General features: G+C 39.8%; 1 protein-coding gene across 1 annotated transcript in view; it reads right to left on the bottom strand.

Annotated features, from left to right (window-relative positions):
- The window catches only part of LOC150088495 (vitamin D 25-hydroxylase-like), a 42,009-nt gene extending 21,154 nt beyond the window's left edge, over positions 1-20,855 (bottom strand). The window contains exons 1-3 of the mRNA XM_090370190.1: positions 20,629-20,855; positions 6,103-6,230; positions 3,804-3,910 (exon numbers count right to left, since the gene is read on the bottom strand). Of these exons, the coding sequence (XP_090226316.1) occupies positions 3,804-3,910; positions 6,103-6,230; positions 20,629-20,855 (462 nt within the window). The remainder of the gene's footprint in view (positions 1-3,803; positions 3,911-6,102; positions 6,231-20,628) is intronic.

Here is a 20,855-nt window from a genome sequence, read left to right as displayed (position 1 = left end):
GGACGATTTTGTCTGACCAGTTTTATTGGATACTGTGATGCAGTGACAAACGATCAGGATTTAAAAAATTTGATATCGAATTTTTTATTAGCAGTTAGCAGTGTGGTAATTAATTACCACACTGCTAATAAATATATATATTAGCAGTATGCCATTCAGGGCCAGTTGCTGCTGTGGATAAAGGACTGGTTGAGGAGGAAAAGACAGAGAGTGGTTATCGGTGGACAATGCTCTTCGTGGACTAATGTTTTAGTGTAGTTCCCAAGTGTTTGATGGTGGACTCATTGTCGTTTTCTATATTTGTAATACTTAAAAACCATAAACAAAGTTTAAGAATTTTAAGTGCCTTGAAATGTAACTGAAAAACCTTAAACAACGTTTAATGTTTTACAGTTACCTTAGTTCCTGTTCATAGGAAGAGAGTTGCTAACATGGCCAGCAACACACAGTTCCACAATACCAATGGTATTTGCTGGGTTTAGCATACCGATTTCGAGGCATGCAAAAGTCAAAAAGGAGTGTTGATGAAATGCTTAAAATCGAAAAAGAGAATTCGCCGACAACCAGAGATGGCCAGTGCTTGATTTTTTGTACTGCGGCCAGCTCACAATTTACCACATACTTCACAATTACAATTTTCAATAACACACACCAATAGTAATAGAATGCAATTTAAATAGGAGCCATGTCAGTCAGGCATGCTTTGTCGTCAAGACCTCGTGACACTAGAATGGGCTTGGAAGCCAAGTTTATTAAATCTAGACCGGAACGCTTTTGACTTGATCAACTTCTGCGCTACACCAATGGGAGAAGAAGCACATATTTGGGGGTCAGGATAACTAATTATTCCATGAAAGTTTGATCCGAAAAAATTTCTATCACTCAGAGAGAGTACATGGTTTAGAAGAGATATTAAAGATGTCATTTCATTGCAATATATTCAAAGATCCAACGAACCAATCGCTATGTAAGCCCCAGTGTTCTAGTCGTCAGTCCCCCCCACCATTGTTAGGTAATTAAATTACTGATATTTGAACACTGGATCCAGAGGTGGTTGAATTGAGTGCAGGGAAAACCCCACCATCTCTAAAGGGACGGTACACGCAAACCTTGGAGTCACCTGTTGGAGACAACTAATGTTGGCTACCCTAGCAGAGTGGTGAAAAGAAGGGATACCTTCTTAATGATTAAAACAAAACAGAATAGTTGCATAGTGGCATAGTATTTAGGGTTAAGCGCCACCTGTGGTTTCCCACATCTGCGCCGTATGTACTCTGTGATGGAATCCAGAACTACTGCATAAACCAGAAAAAAGTGTAGTGTCTGGTTTATACAATATTGTGTTATGTTCTGTTGTTGTGCCTCTGGCTACTTGGCCGCAGGGCTCCTAGTGGGACCCTACCTTGCCCGCTACCACCACTTGTAAGTGAGCCAGGCTGATCTCATACTCTGATTGATCTCCGCCAGGGTCGCCTGAGCTTTCTGAACGGAGACCAAATAAAAAAAAGGAGGGAAGAGAGTGGGGAAGATAGTACAAGTGCTGGAGTCGAAGTAGGCAAAAGAAGGAGGGTGAGGAAAGAAGGCATCCTCCAGCGGAAAGAAGGTGGGAAGAGAGAAATGGGAATCACCCCTGGTCTGAGAGCCAACCGAAGGCTATGAAAAGGAAGATATCTTGCAAAACAAGGGAGTTCTGCTAAGTTGGGTAGATGCAATGGGAAGTGTGTGAGTTTGATTGCTATCAGTTCAGTGCCGTCATTCCTACGAGGGAGATGTCCAGTTGGGTGTTCATTCAGTTTTGATAGTGGCTGATGATGAGGAAAGAACAGGTACGATGAGAGATCACAGCGGTTTAAGGAATGTCTGGTCTGGATGTCTATATTGTGGAATCAGATGTGGAGAGATGGCACCAAAGTCTTTTGAAGACTGCTGAAACATACCTGCTAAAAGCTAAAAACGCTTGTTTTGATTTTAACAGGTTGCGCCCCGGACTAAGTGTGATTAATAGATCCAGTAACAGTTGATTACGTAGATTCAGGTAATGTTACACGAGTGCATTAAGTGGTGCCAGTCCTCCAGTTCACCACATTCACAATTGGCATCTTTTACAAGCCCAAAGTTCTGAAGTCTCTTTTTGAGTGACCCATGTCCTGTCAGAAGAAAGGTGGTATGTAAATTAGGGTGGAACCAGCAAAGACTTTGTTTGTTGAGGTAGGAGACACTAGGTAGAAACACATTGATAGTACTGCCTTTGGTGGAATCATCCTTACGGATTTGCCTGAGGAGAAACCAGTTCCTGCAAAGTACGACAGAGTTCTCGTTTCGGATCTGCATCGACAATAGCGTTTATCCCCAGAAATTCAGTTTCTTTGTTCTTTCTGATATCATGGGAAAGCCTTTTGAAGGCCGCTTGTGGGTCAAGGGGGATACAGCCTGTTAATACTTGTAGTGCTGCTGTTGATGTCGTTCTACAAGCCCGAGTCTTTTAATAACATCAACCGTGGTAACTGCAGGATAACTTTTCTAGTGCTGATGATGGACAAACAATGGAACCGTACGGCAGCGCCGTATGTTACGAACGGTATAAAAACAGCTGAATAAAGGGGGTGGAGTGCAAGTTCCTTAAGATCCCAGTCTTTGCGGGTCAAGCGATCAAGCATACTGATATGATTTTTGGCCTTCTTTTCATGTACTTTAGATGTGGCATGAAAGTTCTGCGATCATCTAGGGTAACATGTAAAAATTTGAATGAACGTTGATTCTTGAGTACTTGTCCTTTATAACGAATGGTTAGTGGTCTGTTGATGTGAAGACGTTCTTTGAGAAGTAGAGTTCTACTTTTATCTGTAGAGATATCCAGCTTATTCTCCTCAGCCCAAACCGACAGGTTTGGGCTGAGCAGAATAAGACCAAGATCAAGACTGTGTAGCCTCTGCTTTCAATAGCTGCATGAGTAGGGTCCTCAACAACGATAAAAAAATCATCTACATATGAGAGCTGTGTGGTATGGGGGAAGTCATACAGCCATTCATCCAGAATCATATTCCAAACAGCTGGCCCCAGAACAGAGCTCTGCGGGCAGCCTGCGGTGAGTTGGCGGGTGATACTATGAAATTTGTTTTCATAGTAACTTTTCTGTTAGAGAAGTAATCTGTAAAATATTTGAAGATGTTGAAGGAACAGCCAGATATTCTGGCTCGCCTCAGGATCCCTGGCCACCAGACGGTGTCAAAAACTCCCATAAAAATCTACAAATATCGCTAGTACGTAATGGCCATCAGAATTATCTGCTACCTGAGTGGTTTTCAGTAGTGCATCAGCAGTTGAGCACCGCTGCTTGAAGCCAAACTGCAGTGTGAAGGCGAATCCCTTGGTTTCACAGACAGATTGAAGACGAGTGAGAAGTAAACTCTCAAATACTTTTCCTAATATTGGTAATAGAGCAATTGAACGGTATGCTTTGGCTGTGCCAGTTGGACGATTTGGATCTTCGGTAAAAGCTTGAGGTTGGCGTGTTTACAACGTGTAAGAAAGTAGCCTTCATTAAGACAAATGTTGAATAGTTGTACTAGAACATCGGGTGCAACAGACCAAAGGTGTTTGACGGACTCCCCCTTCGACCGCTAGCCAATCATCATGATCTTTATTTTTCATTATGACAATTGTTATTGTGCGGTCTCACACCTCTCCCCGTCTTCTTTGCAAAATTTTGCATTCGTGCTTTTTCATTGCAAAACATAGATATGAAATGTAGCTAAAGATTCAGAAACTGCATTGTTATGTACCATTATCTCAGTTGCAATTACCTTTATGCGCTCTTCCATCTGGCCTTTGCCGAATCCCAGATCGCGAAGTATGTGTAATGCAAATCTTCGTTGTTCCTGCCAGACAGTGCCATTTTCTCCAACAAAATCTTTAAGGAAAAATTGTAGCAATTTTTACTTACACGTGTTAAAACTAAACATTTTCATGCAACTGCAATACTTTAAAATTTAGGAATTATTTCTAATGATATAAGTCAAACAAAATATTGAATTTTTTCTGAATTAGATCCATAACTAGACTACCATAATAAACTAGTAATACCCTTGCATAATATTAGTTTAAAACAGAATACACATCAAGAGGAAAAAGTATTTATTAAAATAATGTGAAATGGAAATGGGGAAAAAATGTATGTAAAACTCACGTTTGACAAAAACGCTAAAAAAATGTATCCTCAATTTTATTTTAATAAATAAATTAAAAGCTAAATAAATCGGCCGAAAAAAAAGGTGGTTTAATCATTACTTTTATCAGTAAACTTACATTTAAATTTAAATGATTAATTCAGACAACTATTCACGGACCCAAAACGAAAGGAGATTACACGTTCGTGGGAAACCGCAGCAAGGCTGAAACTCATTATGATGCACCGAGAAGCAATTTTATTAGGTACACCTAATTAATGGGTGTATCTCTCACTTTAATCTCGGTAAAATCTGGATTTGACTTGGTAATGACACGAGTAGATGTGTGTCTAAAACGTTCCACAAGAATGCTGCTTCTGTATCTTCTTGCCAATTGCGAGCTATGGGGTGCATATTTGGCTAGATTGAGCGTTGCAAAAGTATGGTCTGTAGAACTGTGTCAAATGAGACCTTGCAGGTGACAGCAGGACAGCTGCCTCTGGAACTGATCTTAGTATTCAAGTCAATCTGGTTGTATCTGCGGCGTAGAGAGCCATACGATTAGATATCAATTGAGATTCGTTGTGACGATGATTATAATGAAGAGAGGAAACGATTCTGTACTCTTCTTATTGATCTGTTCCAGGACAGATGGAACAATTGTACAAGGGTTTAATAACAAAATAGTTTCTTCCAAGCATTAAACAGTTTGGGAAGGTTATGGCAAGTTGGTTTCAACCAAATCTCTATGCAACGTTCCTGTTTACAGGATACGGGTCTTTCTTTGGAAAATTATATGAATTAGCTATTTCAGAATGTTCATGTGTACTTGTGGAGCAAAATAAGACTGGGCACATCTTCTCTATAGGTGCCATGAGTACCAGGATCTACGATAGGAACTGATTGATGAGCACCCAGAGTGCGAAAATTGGATTCGGGATGTGAGGCTCTTCTACTCAAGACAGGAACAGACTTTGTGATGCTTTTGCAGTACAGAATTTCAAGAAAAGACAAGTCTTGCTGCAAATGTTGTTGTTGTTTGGTTTTTAGGAGCATTAGCAACTAAGGCCATATTGCTCCGGGATATGCGGTGGTCATTCCCTGACCTTTCCGCATCCTCCGTATTTGGTGGTGACGGGCTCGAACCCCGGTCTAATCAAGAAGCGTGTGCTACGCACTGCTGCTCCTTCCCACCTGGCTACGGAGGCGCCGCTGCAAATGTAGCAAAAAAACACAATCTTGATAAGCTACCTATGTTTCTTTCAGCTGCTGCAAACAACAGAAGAAGAAAGGCGAAATGATTCAAGAGGACTTTCTCATTAGCTAATTTTTCTGGCAGAGAATCAAACTTACATGACGTAAACTGTCGGGCTGAACTGTAGGGCTGTAATGGAGAGGACACTTGAAGTGCAGAAATTCAATATGTTATAATGGGGCAATTTGTATTTACCTGAACCGTTTGTAAATAGTGGAGGGAGCGCCAGGAAAGCTGGCTGGGACCGAATAGTAAAATAAACCAAAATAAATAAATAAAAAAGAAAAAATAAATAATGAATTTTCTACACGATGCCGAGCAACGGTGAGCTAACCACGCTGCTAATTGCAAGGACTTACAATGTTAAATGCTGACTTCAGATCTGAGTGCTAAAAGTTCATCTCAGCACTCTACTGAAAAGCTTCGCGAACTTTATTCTGAATCTGTTTCGATGCATTCTCTCATTTTCACATTGGCAGAGAATCGCCGTCTACTCCTTAATAAAAAACAGTAGATGCGAAGAGCATCCACATACATAAACGTGGCTAAACTACAAAAGAAAAAATATAGACATAATACCTTACACTTTTTTAATTAAATTATTTTTATTTTTAAAATTAAAGTTTTAAGTATCGTAAAATTTGTGATGAAGAAAATCAAAATAATGGCTGTTTTGCTTACTTCTGCTTTCAGGGAGAAGAGACAGTGAGGATGGATGTGGTCTGTCTAGGAATGCAGATTTGTTGAGTGCCTCTTTCACGCTTTCAAAGTCATTTAGGAAAACAACATACCGACTTCCGACCTTCAACCTGACAAGAACACAAAAATAAAATCATAAACTTTAAACTAAAACTGTTTTTAGACAGTTAGGAATTATAATGATTAAACTGCTCTTATATTAAGTTCTGGCATTAATCTTTATGTCTGAAAATTTGACCAAATACACTTCTCGAAAAAATTAACAGAATATATAGAAAACGTGATGTAACTCGTGCACCTGTCGATTAAGCGGAACAAAATGTAGTATGGTGGCGTACCATAAAATAATGATGAAATGAAGATACAGGGAAAACCTTCGTACAGGTATAAGGGACATTTTAGGGGTTGCATAAAAATTACTGAAAAAGTCACATTACAGAAGTTGATTCAAGATGCTCGAAAATATGGTCACAAAACATGGGTACAGCGTATAAATCCCTGCAACGGCTAAACAGGCCCGACTGCGGCGAATGCTGGATATAAGAGTGCGTATAATATTCTGTGGCAATAAATCCCATTCTTCCACCAGCGCACACCTCAGCTCACTGAGTGATCGAGGAGTTAGCTGTCGGCGTGCAATACGACTCTGAAGGGAACCCTACAAGCGTTCGATCAGATTTAAGTTTAGTGATCGTGCTGTTCACAACAGTCAATGATCTTCAGTTTCAAGATATTTCTCCACCACTTGAGCTCTACGTGCAGTGGTGTCGGTTATGAAATGAAAATATGGACTCACCACAACTATAAAAAGTCATGTATAGGGTCAAAGATCTGTTGTCGGTACCTCTGCTGAATTAGGCTACCACTATCAAAAACATGAAGAGGGGCTCAGCCATTGATCATTATTCCGGACCACATGAGAACATTGCCGCCACAATAAGTGCCCCATTCTCTGGTTTTGGAGGGTTAGTACCGCATTCGACGTTGTCTCCAGATTAAATAATGTCTATAATGTGGGCTAAAACGAGACTCATCAGAGAAGAGAACTGAACCCCATTTGTCAGGGCTCCAAGTCATCTGTTCATGGAACCAATTTCGAGGAGCTCTGCAGAATTTTGGGATTAATGGGACACAAACCAATGTCTTCCTTGCAAAGAGTCCACTTGAATTGAACCTTCTTAACACAGTCCGGTTGGAACTGTTTTCGCTTATGGCGGAAGCGACTTCATCAGAAAATGTATGAGAGTACATCGTAGGGTATGAGATGGATGAGAATTGATGAGAGTACATCGTCTTGCTGTTAGAGCCGAATAGAGTCTGCGCGGGTAGCACAGTGCTATCCTCACCATCTTCTTCACCCAGGAAGGAAAAGGCCTGGGTTCGAATCCCGTCAATGACGCGAAAAAAAATTTATAGGCTTTTTTCATTGTTTGGCTGAGTTAGTCGGTCTCAGGCATAAATAGCAAGGTCTTCCCCCAGAAACTGGGTTTTTGTCCAACAAAACAGGCAAAGCTACCATTGAGGAAGCCACAAAAAAGGGAATGAAGTGATGCGATCGCAGGCTGTGTTTTTATAAGCATCAATGAATTGCATAATGTGTGACTCTGTAAGGTGTTAGATCGATTTATATTGGATAATCATAAGTTGAATTCCAGAACACCAAGTATATCAAATATTCGCCTTTGGCAACATTGGTACCCAAGAAATTACAGGAGAAACATTTTGTTCTTGTAACTTTGTCGAGCAGTGTGCAAACCTCAAATTTTATATAACTGAGTTTAACATGCAAGACTCAAGTTGGCATCTTCCTTAAGTATGATCTTATTCTTAGTTTTAGTCAAGCAATCTGATAGCTTTCCGAAAATTAACGATTATGAAAAAAAAAAAAAAAAAAACGCTGCCATTGGCCATGGCATTGAAGTTCTGTAATTGTTGAGTTTAAAAATTATGCGAAACAAAAAAAATCGTATTGCAATTTATATTTCTAGATGATACCAGGACACTAAATCAGGAGGACGGATAGCCATATCAGGAGACTAAATGTGTCGTTCAAGATGCAAGATCCATAAAGGCAGCAGCACAGTGGCTATGATCGCTGTCTTTCTACAAGGTGGAAAGTCCAAGTTCGAATTCCATTTGGACAGCAGGGACCTATAACGGCGTTTTTCGTACTGTGGCACGTTCAATTGAACTTTAGCGAGATTACCCAATTTTGCAGCTTTTCTTATTGTTTATACAGCAAAAGAGACAAGTTGACACAAGAATACACACAATTTATTAGCATAACATTGGAACTAAGGGGTAGCAGAGTTTGAAATAATCACCACACTGGAATGGCCAGCACTATACGGAGCTAAAACAGTAGTTTCAACACATTATACTTAAACATCAAAGTTAAATAGCTCATCTGAATCAGGGAGCTTAACAAAAAAAAAAAAAACTTCTTTTGTATTGTTATATACCAAATCTTTCAAATTTGCATCCTGTTCCTTCGTAACCACATCATAATACCCAATCAGATTTGTCCTACAAGACTTTCCCTTAACAAACCCATGCTGTGTCCGAATTATTGCTGCAGGCTTGTCTAGATGATCCTGCAATGCATCTTGAACGAGTGACTCCATTATTTTACCCGGAACAGAAGTTAAACTATCTGGTCTTTAATTACTCGTGTCACCCTTCGATCCCCCTTTGTGAATTGGGGATACATTTGCACATCTCCAGTCCGTGGGGACCTCCCCTGAGTCCAAGGATGCTCTCATGTAACCTTGGTCTAGATCCTTCTTAACACGGACCACCACAATTTCATCACAATTCCCTTACCATTAAACTCCTTGAGACAACAGTAACGTACACATTATACTTATACATCAAAGTTAAATAACACATTTGAATTAAGGAGCTTAGCCAAAAATACTTCTTTTGTATGGCTAAATATCAATTATTTAAAATTCCATTTGGACTTTTTTATATCTTAAAAACTCATTTATATCTTAACATTTAACTTAACAACTCATTTATATCTTAACTTCAATTAAAGACTAACTATATACAAAATTACACTTTTACATTTGGATGTAGAAGCATTATGTAACCTTGGTCTAGATCCAACATCTACTATCAACTTAACACAGACCCACCACGATACCAACACAATTTATTTGTAATTTCCTTGACACAACAGCATCATAATTGTACTAACTTCATTCGCAAATTACCATACAAAATTACCTCTTTGCTCAGCTGGTAACTTCCTACCAACAATCCGACAGCTGTGTTAATATATAGACAATCTTCAAGAACTTCAAGTAACCACAAATTGTATGTGTGAAATTAAAACAATCATTTCAATATTTCCCAGTCCTAATCAGTTCTGTCGGTTGACAGAACTATATCAAGGCAACCCAAATATGTTCACTCATACTTTGTCTTCAAACCAAATCAAAACCATTAAAAAAACTATTAGTTCGTTATGTCTATCTTTAAACCTAAGTAAAATAACCTCATTGCAGCCTGTTCAACAAGGAACAACAAGGATATTTCGAGGTTAGCATTCGAGGTGAACGGACGCGCTTAGACAGGGCTCCTCAGTTAAGTGGTTTACTTTTGGATAGTGCTTTTAAATATTTGATTTATTTAGATATTGTTGGATTATTTTGTTATAGGTTTTCCTGTAACTGTTTGATTTTAATAATATTATAGATATAATTTTTTAAAGTTACTTTCATTGATATTTATTTAATTTTATAATGGTAGTTACGAGATCTGCCTTAAATACGTCACAGGGTATCGTGACTCACACGGAAATAGCAGATGGCGATTTACGGGTGAGTCATGATTTAATCCGTTGTGGAACCTGTGGAATGTTTTCCAAGGTCGACCTGGTGACTAATCCTAGCTCACCTGGGGATTCTTTTCTTTGTGATCGATGTAAGGAGTGCACCGATCTTAAATTACAATTTGGTGCACTGAGGGAACAATTTGAGTCCCTGAAAAAACGAGTGCTTGCCCTCGAAAATAATGCATCTGGGAGCTCGTCAGGGACTCAAAACTCCAGCAGTCTACCAAGTGATGCACACCCGATTCAAAACAGAAAAACCAAGTGCAAACTACTCTGGTTAAAAAGGACATTGTATTATTAGGAGACTCCATTGTCAGGGAAACGGAGAATATTTTTTGTAATAAAGATAGGTGGAGGAGAACCAGGGTATGTCTGCCGGGAGCAACTATTGATGATGTCACCAACAGACTGTCAAATTTTAAAGGGGGTAAAGAAAATATTATTATTCATGTGGGGACAAACGATATTAAACGTACACGATCTGACGATTTGTTGGAAAAATACAGAACCATGCTGAGGAAATGTCGCGAGATAGGCCATAATGTCTATGTGTCTGCAATTCTGCCCAGACACGATAGGAGGGATTATATGTTAAGAGCCTTGTGGATTAACTCAAGACTTGAAGGAATCTGCAAGGCTTTAGGGGGTAAATTTCTATCAGCATGGTCCACACTTGTAGGTAGAAGGAATTTGTTTTGTAGAGACGGGATACACTTAAACAAAGGTGGTGCAAAAGTTTTTGCCAGTATTATTGAGGATACCTTAAAGGTTCAGGGAAACTGCTAGTTAGGGGGGATGTGGGTAATACTGACACGCGTTTATCTGATAATATTGGTCAAAGTAACTCTTGCACATACCTCAAGAGTCCTTATCTGTTACCCCAACTGGACGTATTATCTAGATGTTCTGGGGGCACAAACGTTTCACGTGGGCGGGTAGCTAATGCCAGGGAAGAGAGCCTAAAAAACTTCAAGGGTTGTGTTAGGGTTGTTAAATATACAAGAACAGTAAATCTTAATTGTTTATACAGTAATGTTAGAAGTGTCGTCAATAAAATGAGCGAATTCGAACTGCTGGTTAAAACAAGTAACGCGGACATAATAGGGCTTACAGAGACGTGGTGCCACCCGGAAATTGGGGATGATGAGTTTCAGTACGGCTTGTATAATGTATTTAGGAAGGATAGGTTAGATAGAAGGGGTGGTGGGGTAATGCTTCTTATCAGAAGCAGCCTGAATGCGACGATAGCTTTCCCGGATTCAGACGTTTCACATGCTAGTATAGAGTCTGTATGGTGTGAGATAGTTGGAAACAAAGGTATAATGCGAGTAGGAGTAATCTACAGACCAGGTGATTGTGAAGATTATGACAAAAGCCTCTACATGCAAATGGAATGGGCAAGTAAGCGTCAATGCCTTATTATGGGTGATTTCAATCTGCCTCTAATTGATTGGAGTAAATGGGAAGGAAACTCGACATGGGGAACAAAATTTTTAAATCAACTAGATGACTGTTATTTGTATCAACATGTCAGGGAAAATACTAGAGAAAAGAATATCCTAGACCTCATCATCACACATGAATCAGATGACATAACAGGGCTGACAGTAGAGGAACCAGTAGCAGGAAGTGATCACGGAGTTCTACGGTGGATGATGACGAGAGAGGTAGCAGAAGTAAAAGGCAAAGGAATGGGTTTTAATTTCAGAAAAGGAAATTACGATGCCTTAAGGTACTACATGGCCTCTATTAACTGGGTAGATATCGCGCAGAGAATGAATACGATTGAACTGTGGTACGCTTTTAAAACATTAATCACAGATGCCTTGAATGCGTATATACCATTAAAAAAATACTCCACGAGGAGGGTTCCAAGTTGGATGACTAGTGAAGTTGCCGCATTACTTGAGCAGAAAAAGGTGGCATGGAAAGGTTACAGAACAATAAAAAGTACTGAAGCCTATAACAGCTACAAGGTGATGTGTAATAGAGCCACAGAAAAGGTTCGACAGGCAAAGGCAGTTTATGAGAAATCACTAGCAAACAGAGCAAAGAGGGGGGATAAAGAATTCTTCACATATATAAATGCCAAGAAGAGCAGGACAAACCAGATCGGACCTTTATGTAAGGGAAAGGGGATAGTAATAAATACACCAGCTGCCGTTGCAGATGAACTCAACAGTTATTTTGCATCGATATTTACAAATGAAAAGCCTTTTGTGGCAAAGGGAAATTGTGGGAGCGAAGTTAAAAAATATGTAATTAATGATATTGAAATTTCGCAAGATTATTTAATGAAAAAACTTTCGAGCCTACAGACCAGTAAGGCTCCTGGAGTTGATGGAATATACCCTATAATCTTAAGAGAGGCGGCAAGCGAGTGCATTGAACCATTGAGGCTAATTATGCGAGCATCATTAGACTCTGGGGAGATTCCCTTGGATTGGAAAAGTGCAAATGTATCTCCCATACATAAGGGTGGCTCTAAAAGTGAAGTTGGAAATTATCGACGTGTCAGTCTGACTTCAGTAGTAGGGAAAATCATGGAGGCAATGATCAAGGGTGGAATTCAGGATCATTTGGATCGAATTGAAATTCTCAAGGATACTCAGCATGGTTTCGTAAAGGGAAAATCATGTTTAACAAATCTGGTTCGCTATTTCGAAAGGGTCACTCACGAGCTGGATTTAGGGAATAATTTCGACATTGTTTATTTAGATTTCAGCAAAGCTTTTGACTCAGTCCCACAAAGGCGCCTCCGTAGCCAGGTGGGAAGGAGCAGCAGTGCATAGCACACGCTTCTTGATTAGACCGGGCTTCGAGCCCGTCACCACCAAATACGGAGAATGCGGAAAGGTCAGGGAATGACCACCGCATATCCCGGAGCAATATGGCCTTAGTTGCTAATGCTCCTAAAAACTAAATAACAAACAAACATCAGTCCCACATGAGCGGTTGCTTTATAAGCTGGAACAGGTTGGAATCACTGGGAAAATCCTTAGATGGATAGAAGGATGGCTTCAGGGCAGGAGGCAGAGGGTTGTGATAAATGGCTATTCCTCAGATTGGGTTGATGTAAGAAGTGGGGTTCCCCAAGGATCAGTATTAGGACCACTGTTGTTTTTAATTTTCATAAACGACATTGATGAAGGGATAGAGGGCGTGATGTCTAAATTTGCAGATGATGTTAAAATTGGGAGATTAGTTAATGATCACTGTCAAGCTGAGCTTCTTCAGAGAGACCTAGATAGACTCCAGGAATGGTCAGAAAAATGGCAGCTGTGCTTTAATCCAACAAAGTGTAAGGTATTACACCTGGGAAACAGTAATCCCAAAAAAACTTATTCACTTGGTGGAGTTCAACTAAAGCCAGTACTGGAGGAAAGGGACTTGGGTGTTACGATACGGTCAGACATGAAATTCTCTGAGCATTGTAAACAGGTTGCAAGGAAGGCCCATGGTGTCCTATCAATGATCTATCGAACTTTTGCAAGTAGAGATAGGGACGTGATAATCCCATTATATAAGGCTTATGTTAGACCACACTTGGAATACTGTGTTCAAGTATGGAGACCGCACCTGAAGAAAGACATCGAGCTTCTTGAAAGGGTGCAAAGAAGGGTAACTCGCCTGGTGAGATCGGCAAAAGGGCGTCCTTATGAAGAAAGACTTCGAATATGTGGGTTGCAGAGTTTGGAAACTAGACACCTTAGAGGAGATTTGATTGAGGTGTTTAAGGCTCTGAGAGGCATCAGTAAAATGAATGAGGACAAAATTTTCAAGATTATAAATGATGCTAGAACTAGGGGACATAAATTCAAGTTACGGGGGGAAATGTTTAGATTGGATTGCAGGAAGTTCTATTTTAGCCAGCGAGTTATAAATTACTGGAATAAGTTGCCTTCATGGGTGGTAGAGGCCGAGAGTTTGGGGAAATTCAAAGGTCATCTGGATAGTACTTTCGGGTAAGGGAAGCGCATAGGATGATAGGTTTAATTTCCTTTTTATTTATTTTTTATTTTATTAATTATTATTATTTAGTTATTTATTTTTATTTTTTTGTTTTTATCATTGTTTTGTTCGGATTTATTTTTTTTTTATTTATTTTTATTTTTTTTTTTGGCTGGTGCAGCATAAGCCATAGGCTTTCTTGCACCATGCGGCCGTTACTAATACTAATACTAATACTAATACTAACACAGCTTCAAAAGATCAGTTAGAAAAAGCAAACTCGTACCCATTCCAGAACAAGGTGAAAACAAAAACCACACTAAATTAATAAACTCTAGTGATTTCTACCGAAAAGTCTTTTACGTCTTTTAAACACCTTATCTACAAAACTGGAGAAGACCATATAATTTTTCTTTGTCTCCACCGAACGAGGTAATTCATCCTCCAGGTAAACGTCAGTCAGAACTTGTAATTCCTGTCTTAGATCTATTTACAAGTTACAATTAAAACCTAAGTGTTCTTTTGTTTCTGGGACATCACACATACAGAGTGGTGAGGCAGCCAACTCCAAAGCAAACAGCTTGGAGTTCAGATTGCCATGTCCTGAAAGTATAAATGATAAAATTTAGGCCTGAACCAAACCAGGACACCTTTTGCTTAGGAAACTTTGACACATTTGGAAAAAAACTGAATGTAGCTCTACCTAAATCAGCAGCCGTCCATGAAGACTGGCAACTATTTATACGTTCTCTCCTAATTCTTTCATTATCTTCCTTGACAGGCATATCCAAATCTATAGCATACTCTCCTAACCTTGCAGGAATAGCCTCCTTCGAAAAAAGTTTAAATTATGATAAATGACCTCATACTGAATAGGAAGCCTTCCATTCCTTCCATGTAGAGCTACCGTAGACACAGTTCTGTAGTTCCTAGTTATGACCAGGATAAAAAAGCGCTGAGCCTGATTAAGATATTTTCTAACCGAGTTATTATTAATCCGGAAACCCCAAGCGCCAGCAGCATAGCAAATAATGGGTAAGAAGAAACATATGTAATACAACTTTAAAGTGACAGGTTTTATACCTCATACATTCTTGGAGATTCTCATGATCTTTCCAGTCAGTACTTTAATTTTTTGAACAAGATACCGGGCATGTGCGATGAAACTGAACCGATCGTCCTTGATAATACCAAGATACCCATCGTCAATAAGCATACTGATCTCGGGGTTGTGTTTGATCCTAAGTTCTGCTTCAGTTACCACATAGACAAGCTCCTCACACTGGCAACTCGACTCCGATGAATTGCCAAACAGCATCTACATTATATCAATGAAGTCACAACTACCAGAAAAAATATAAAAACCACATATACTCTCGGCTTTTATATGCTGCAGAGGTATGGGCATCTGCTGCCACTAGCACAATCAGGCCACTTTTTTTTTTTTTCTGCTGAGTTTTGGCTCTTAAAATGGGCCATAAACAAACATAAACTTCCTCCACAGCTAAAAAACAAATTAAATGGCCAGCTCGATTCAAATTCACAGGCTCCCCACGCTGATTAGGGTGAAACGTCATACCACGACTATCAAAATGATGGTTGGCGAGATTTCGGCACCATCATTCTGGGACCTGTGCTCATGGAGAGTCCCTCAGAGCGACTCCTACTCTATGCCTAAAGCATTGTTCCAGCCCCACCTCAAAGGCAATTGCTACCAGGAAGAAGGAAATTTGGAGAGAATTTGTGCACAACTCTGGTAATACAGACCCGTGGGGGCTACTTTATAAAATTGTAAGAAATAAATTATTTACACAAGAAGTGTATGGATCGATCATATACAATGGTCTGGAGACCACTAACTGGACGGATTCTGTAAACATTATTCTAGATAATCTTTTTCTACAGGACAATGTGAGCTCCCACTCTGATTTTCCACTTATATTCGTTCTGCCAATTCTCTGTATGTTTCTTCAATTAAGACTGAGCCTTTTAGTGCATCGAGCTGGATACAGCGGTCAAACAAGTGAAAGTTAAGAAATGCCCAGGGATGGACATGTTGGAGAGTACCTTTATAGTACGGCTCGCCAAGATTAAGCCCAGTATACTTCTACAACTTTTCAATAAATGTTTAGATCTTCTACAGATGCTTCCAGATCTGTGGAAGACAGCCCATATCAAGCTGATTAGGAAACCTGACAAGCCCCCCCAGGAACCGAGGTCTTATCGGCCTATAGCTTTATTGGCCAACCTTGGTAAGCTATTAGAACGTTTAATTGCCCTGCGATTAAACAACTTGTTATTGGAACGGGGATTAATTGCGCCTAATCAATACGGATTCACTCCTGGTAGGTCCTGCAAGGACGCCCTTGTAGATTTCATTTCTTCTGTTGAACACTCCAGTTTCAAGTATACTCTTGCTATCTTTATTGACTTCGAGGGTGCTTTTCATTCCCTTTGGTGGGAAAGTGCCCTCGAACGTTTACGTCATGCCGAATGTTCCCAGCAACTTTATCTTCTAATTAAGAGCTATTTCTCTAACAGATTTATCACCGCCAGATCTAAGTACAGACAAATTTTGCGTCAGGTCTTTCGAGGGTGTCCTCAAGGCTCCATTTTGGGACCACTTTTCTGGAACTTTGTCCTGCAAGGGTGGATTACCCGAACTTTTGACAACGTGAAGATCATGGAATATGCGGATGATTTGACAGTCCTTGTTGGTGGAAATTCAAGGTCTTCTATTGAAATATCCGCTGAGAAAGTTCTATCTGATCTTCAACAATGGACAGTTGAAAATAAGTTAAAAATTAGTTCTACCAAGACAAAAATTATGATCCTTGGCTCTAAATTGGATGTTCGTCGACCACCAAGAGTTAAAATAAACAACAGACAAATACCTTAATAACGGAAATCAAACTTTTGGGAATAACTATTGACAGCAAGTTAAACTTTCTCCCTCATTTATCCAATCTGCGAATTAAGATCAGAAATTTCACCGGCGCTCTTGTCAGAGTTTCTAGAACTGAGTGGGGTCTTTCTAGAAGATGTTTAAGAATCTACTATAACTCTATGTTTCTCCCTATAGTTACCTATGCTGCTGGCACTTGGTTCCATAGGGTGCGGACTGTACAATTTCAATCAAAATTGATGACAATCCAGCTTACAATGTTACTTTGTATTTTGAAGATTTGTCGAACAGTCTCAACACCTGCTTTACAGGTTTTAGCCGGGACGTTACCACTCGATCTCTACGTAATTTTCAGAGGCTTATGTTATCGCCTGAAACGTCAGATTCCCACTCAGATCCTTGGTATTTCTATTAACACTCAAGTCGATGTTAAAGCCGAACGACAAAGAATTTGGCAAGAGTTGATCAACTTGTGGCAGGGTAGGTGGGATGACACAACACTGGGCAGTGTAACGCATAAGTTTTTTCCTGAAGTTGACTCTCTTACGGATAAAAAATTCTACAGTCTGGTTTAGCCTTGACTTGTTTACCTCCTATTTGATATCAGGACATGGATCATTAAATAAGAAACTGTTTAAATTTCGCTTGTCTCCTACGGAACTCTGCCATTTTGGCGGTGTGGAAGATTGGCAGCACGTGTTGTACTCTTGTCCCTCATACAATGAATTTCGAGTAATTCTGCAGAATGCAATTCCCAACTTTTCATCAGGATTGGAACCTAATTTTGTATCAAATGCCACGAGTTACCGCGCTCTTCAGGATTTTGCTAAGGCAACCTTCAATAAAAGGCTAGCAATCCTTTCTGCAATGACTACACATGCGAATGTTTCAAATTCAGCTCAAGACTCTTCACCTTCACTGCAGTGACGTCCAGTTTCTCAACGAGATCTACAACTCTGGACTTGTGCTCTGTGTGTGTGTTGTGTTTTTTTTTTTTTTGAAACTCTACAACTGTCCTACAACTATAACTCAATTAGGCGATGAAAATTCCTGTGCTCCTTTGCTCGGATGGCTGTTAACTGACTGTGACTTTGTTATTGGTGATTGACTGTGACTTTGCTACTAATGACTCCAGGACTTACTGGATTTAACCTGAACTGTTTTTAAGGTTTGTGCCTGCTTCTGGGCTTGTGCAAAGTTTTGTCGGTTGAATGGTACTATTATGCTTAATTATTTTCTTTGAACTTGTTTTTTTTTTTTTTTTTTTAATGTTAATATGCATAAGATTACTTTCATTGTTTACTTCGAAATTATCTGTGTTTACCTCAATCTATTGAGGTTTTCTTTTGTACAGTATTTAATCTTTGCATAGTTGTATAAGTTAACGAGACGGAGATGAACTAACGTTCCAGGTGCCGCCCAAGACAAATAAATACAATACAAAAAGCCCCACCTCAAACAAGTCAGGAACAAAATAAGTAAATACTCTGGCATGGTTGCAAGGATCACGTTCCGCGACTGGGGCCTCAATAAAACGCGTCCTGATGTTGTATTACAAGACCACTTTTATTCCAATGATCACCTACGCAGTCGCTATTTGGTATCACAAGACCACTATGGTCATCAATAGAAGAACACTAGAATCAACCCATTGGTTAATCTTACTCAGTGACTCGAGCCTGCAATACAGTCAGCACGGAGGCCCTCCAGGTACTGGTCGGTGTCCTCCTATTGGACCGGGAGGCAGTCCGACGTAGCCTAATCTACTACTACTCCAAAGGGATCCCTATCACATTCCAAGGATATACAATCGAACCGACAAACGGAAAAAGCATGGAAAAACCGCGACTACAAAAACACCTCCAACAAGAATGGCAGAACAGGTGAATGACCTCCACCAAGGGGGAGATCACAAGGAAATTTTTACCATAAGTTGACAAGATCTACCCAAAATCGCTGGCTTGGCTTCAGCTGGGTACTTGTCATTGAAGGCCATGGGCCCTTCAATGACAAGTTCACCACGCTAGAGCTCCTTGATGACCCACGCTGCACCTGTGGAGATGGTGAGAGCTGGTCACATCTTATGTATCAGTGTCCAAGGTACGAAGATCTGCGGGGATTATTCTACACGAGAATGACATACATCAGACAGGACCAGGAGCAGCACCGTTTGGACTCACACGATGAATACAAAATCCTCACAAAATACGCCCAGAACCTCTTTGCGAGAAGAGGAACTCGATACTCGATTACCAACTAGCAAGTGACTGGAACTAGTTGCATTCTCCATGCCACTGTTCCTCTAACAGAAAATGACAAAGTGGCGACGACTACCAGTCTTACCCGCTAAAACGTCTATTATTTTACCCAGAATGCAACAGTTATAATAATTATTCATAGCAATCCTAAATATTTTGTCAAACATATACTCATCCAATAGCAAAACTAACTCCACATGACGTCATAAAATAAAATGGCCCCACCCAAAATCAATTTCTCTACAAAATATTCCCGCTCTCCGCCATTTTGGAGCGCAATGAAGGGGAAGACGAGATGGCCATCAAGTAATAGTAAGCCAACAAAAACTTGTAAGACCAGAGCCCAGTAGTATCTTTAAAATAAAACTGGTCGTATATTGGTGGACAAAACAGCTCCGAAGTAACCCCTACACCACAATCAGCCACCCTAGAGTGGAAAATAGTGTCACAAATCGTGTCCAACACAAGAATTGGGAAGTTCACCAAGTATGTTTTAAAAATATCAAACTGACAGTCAGAAAGAAAGTTTCTCTATATATTCCCCATTATATAGAAACACAAGTTCACTTCTTAAAAATGGTGAAACTTGAAAACGCCTATTTTAGGCAGAATACCCCGAATGTCAGCCCGAAAACAAGACCAGCACACTTACCCAAATTCATAGATTTCAGCGTAATAAAAACTGACAGGGGGGGGGGGTTGCCTGAAAACACATAAACACATAGTCACCAGATAAATCTAGGAGACTAACTTAAGACAAATAAGCACAAGAAGGTACAGGGAGTAATAATGGCAAGCGGAATGGCACGAGTTGGTGTCTGGCTTCGTTTTCATGTTTTCTTCCTTAAATTATGCTTTTTCTTTCAGCAAACTGACCAATGAATACACGCAATTGGAGACATTATGTATTAACTACTCACAGACTTCGTTTTTTCCAGTCCCATCGATGACATGAGGAATTTTTACTGGCCTTTTTGGCAACGTTTGTGTTAGTCAGTCTCTGGCAAAGGTAGCGTGTTCCCCCTCCCCCCAGAAACTTGGATTTTTTGTCAAGCAAACAGAAAATCGACCACAGAACACGATATTTTACAGACAGTGTATACAGACCAATATGGCCTAAGTTGCCGATGCTCCTAAAACCCTTCATCATCAAAAGCAACTTCCTTCCTTTCATGATATTCGCCATAGTTAAGTCGTCAGGCACGGGGGTTCATAAGTATATGGGCATTCAGTGACTAGGGGTTCAAGGCCGTGACTAAATGAGGCGTCGTTTCTTCTATTCCTTCTGTCGTGTGGATTTTCTTCATCGACAGATCGTCCCCGGATTATAAATAGTTTATTTATTAAAATTTATTAATAAATTTAAAAAATAAACAAACAAGCGGTGTCCATAAACGTTTTCCACATCGTTTGGAAAAGGAATTTTGTTAGTGGGAGTAACCAAAAAGAATGCCTAAATCATTTTTATTACTGATATAATCCAAAAATAACTGGATTATGTCAATATTCTCACAAAGATAAAAAAAATCATTAATGGATGAATGTGTACTTACCCGAAAACATTCCCGTATTTTTTGGCCAGTTTAATCACATGGAGATGCGCTAGTTTTTCAAAAAATAGAAAATAACCCACAACAGGCAGGCAGATCGGACCAGGTGGAAGTCGTCGCTTCCAGTTGTTGAGAGGAATCATAAGGCACACGCATAACACTACCACGAATATGGTTATAGTATAGGTAGTGAAATGCTCCTCTATAAAATCTAAAATTTGTGATTCCAT

Source organism: Mastigoproctus giganteus, chromosome 3, assembly GCF_048544385.1.
Source record: "Mastigoproctus giganteus isolate SK-2022 chromosome 3, ASM4854438v1, whole genome shotgun sequence".
Lineage (NCBI taxonomy): Eukaryota > Metazoa > Arthropoda > Arachnida > Uropygi > Thelyphonidae > Mastigoproctus > Mastigoproctus giganteus.
The sequence above is the reverse complement of the archived record's forward strand: the minus strand, read 5'-3'. Positions and strand labels throughout refer to the sequence as shown.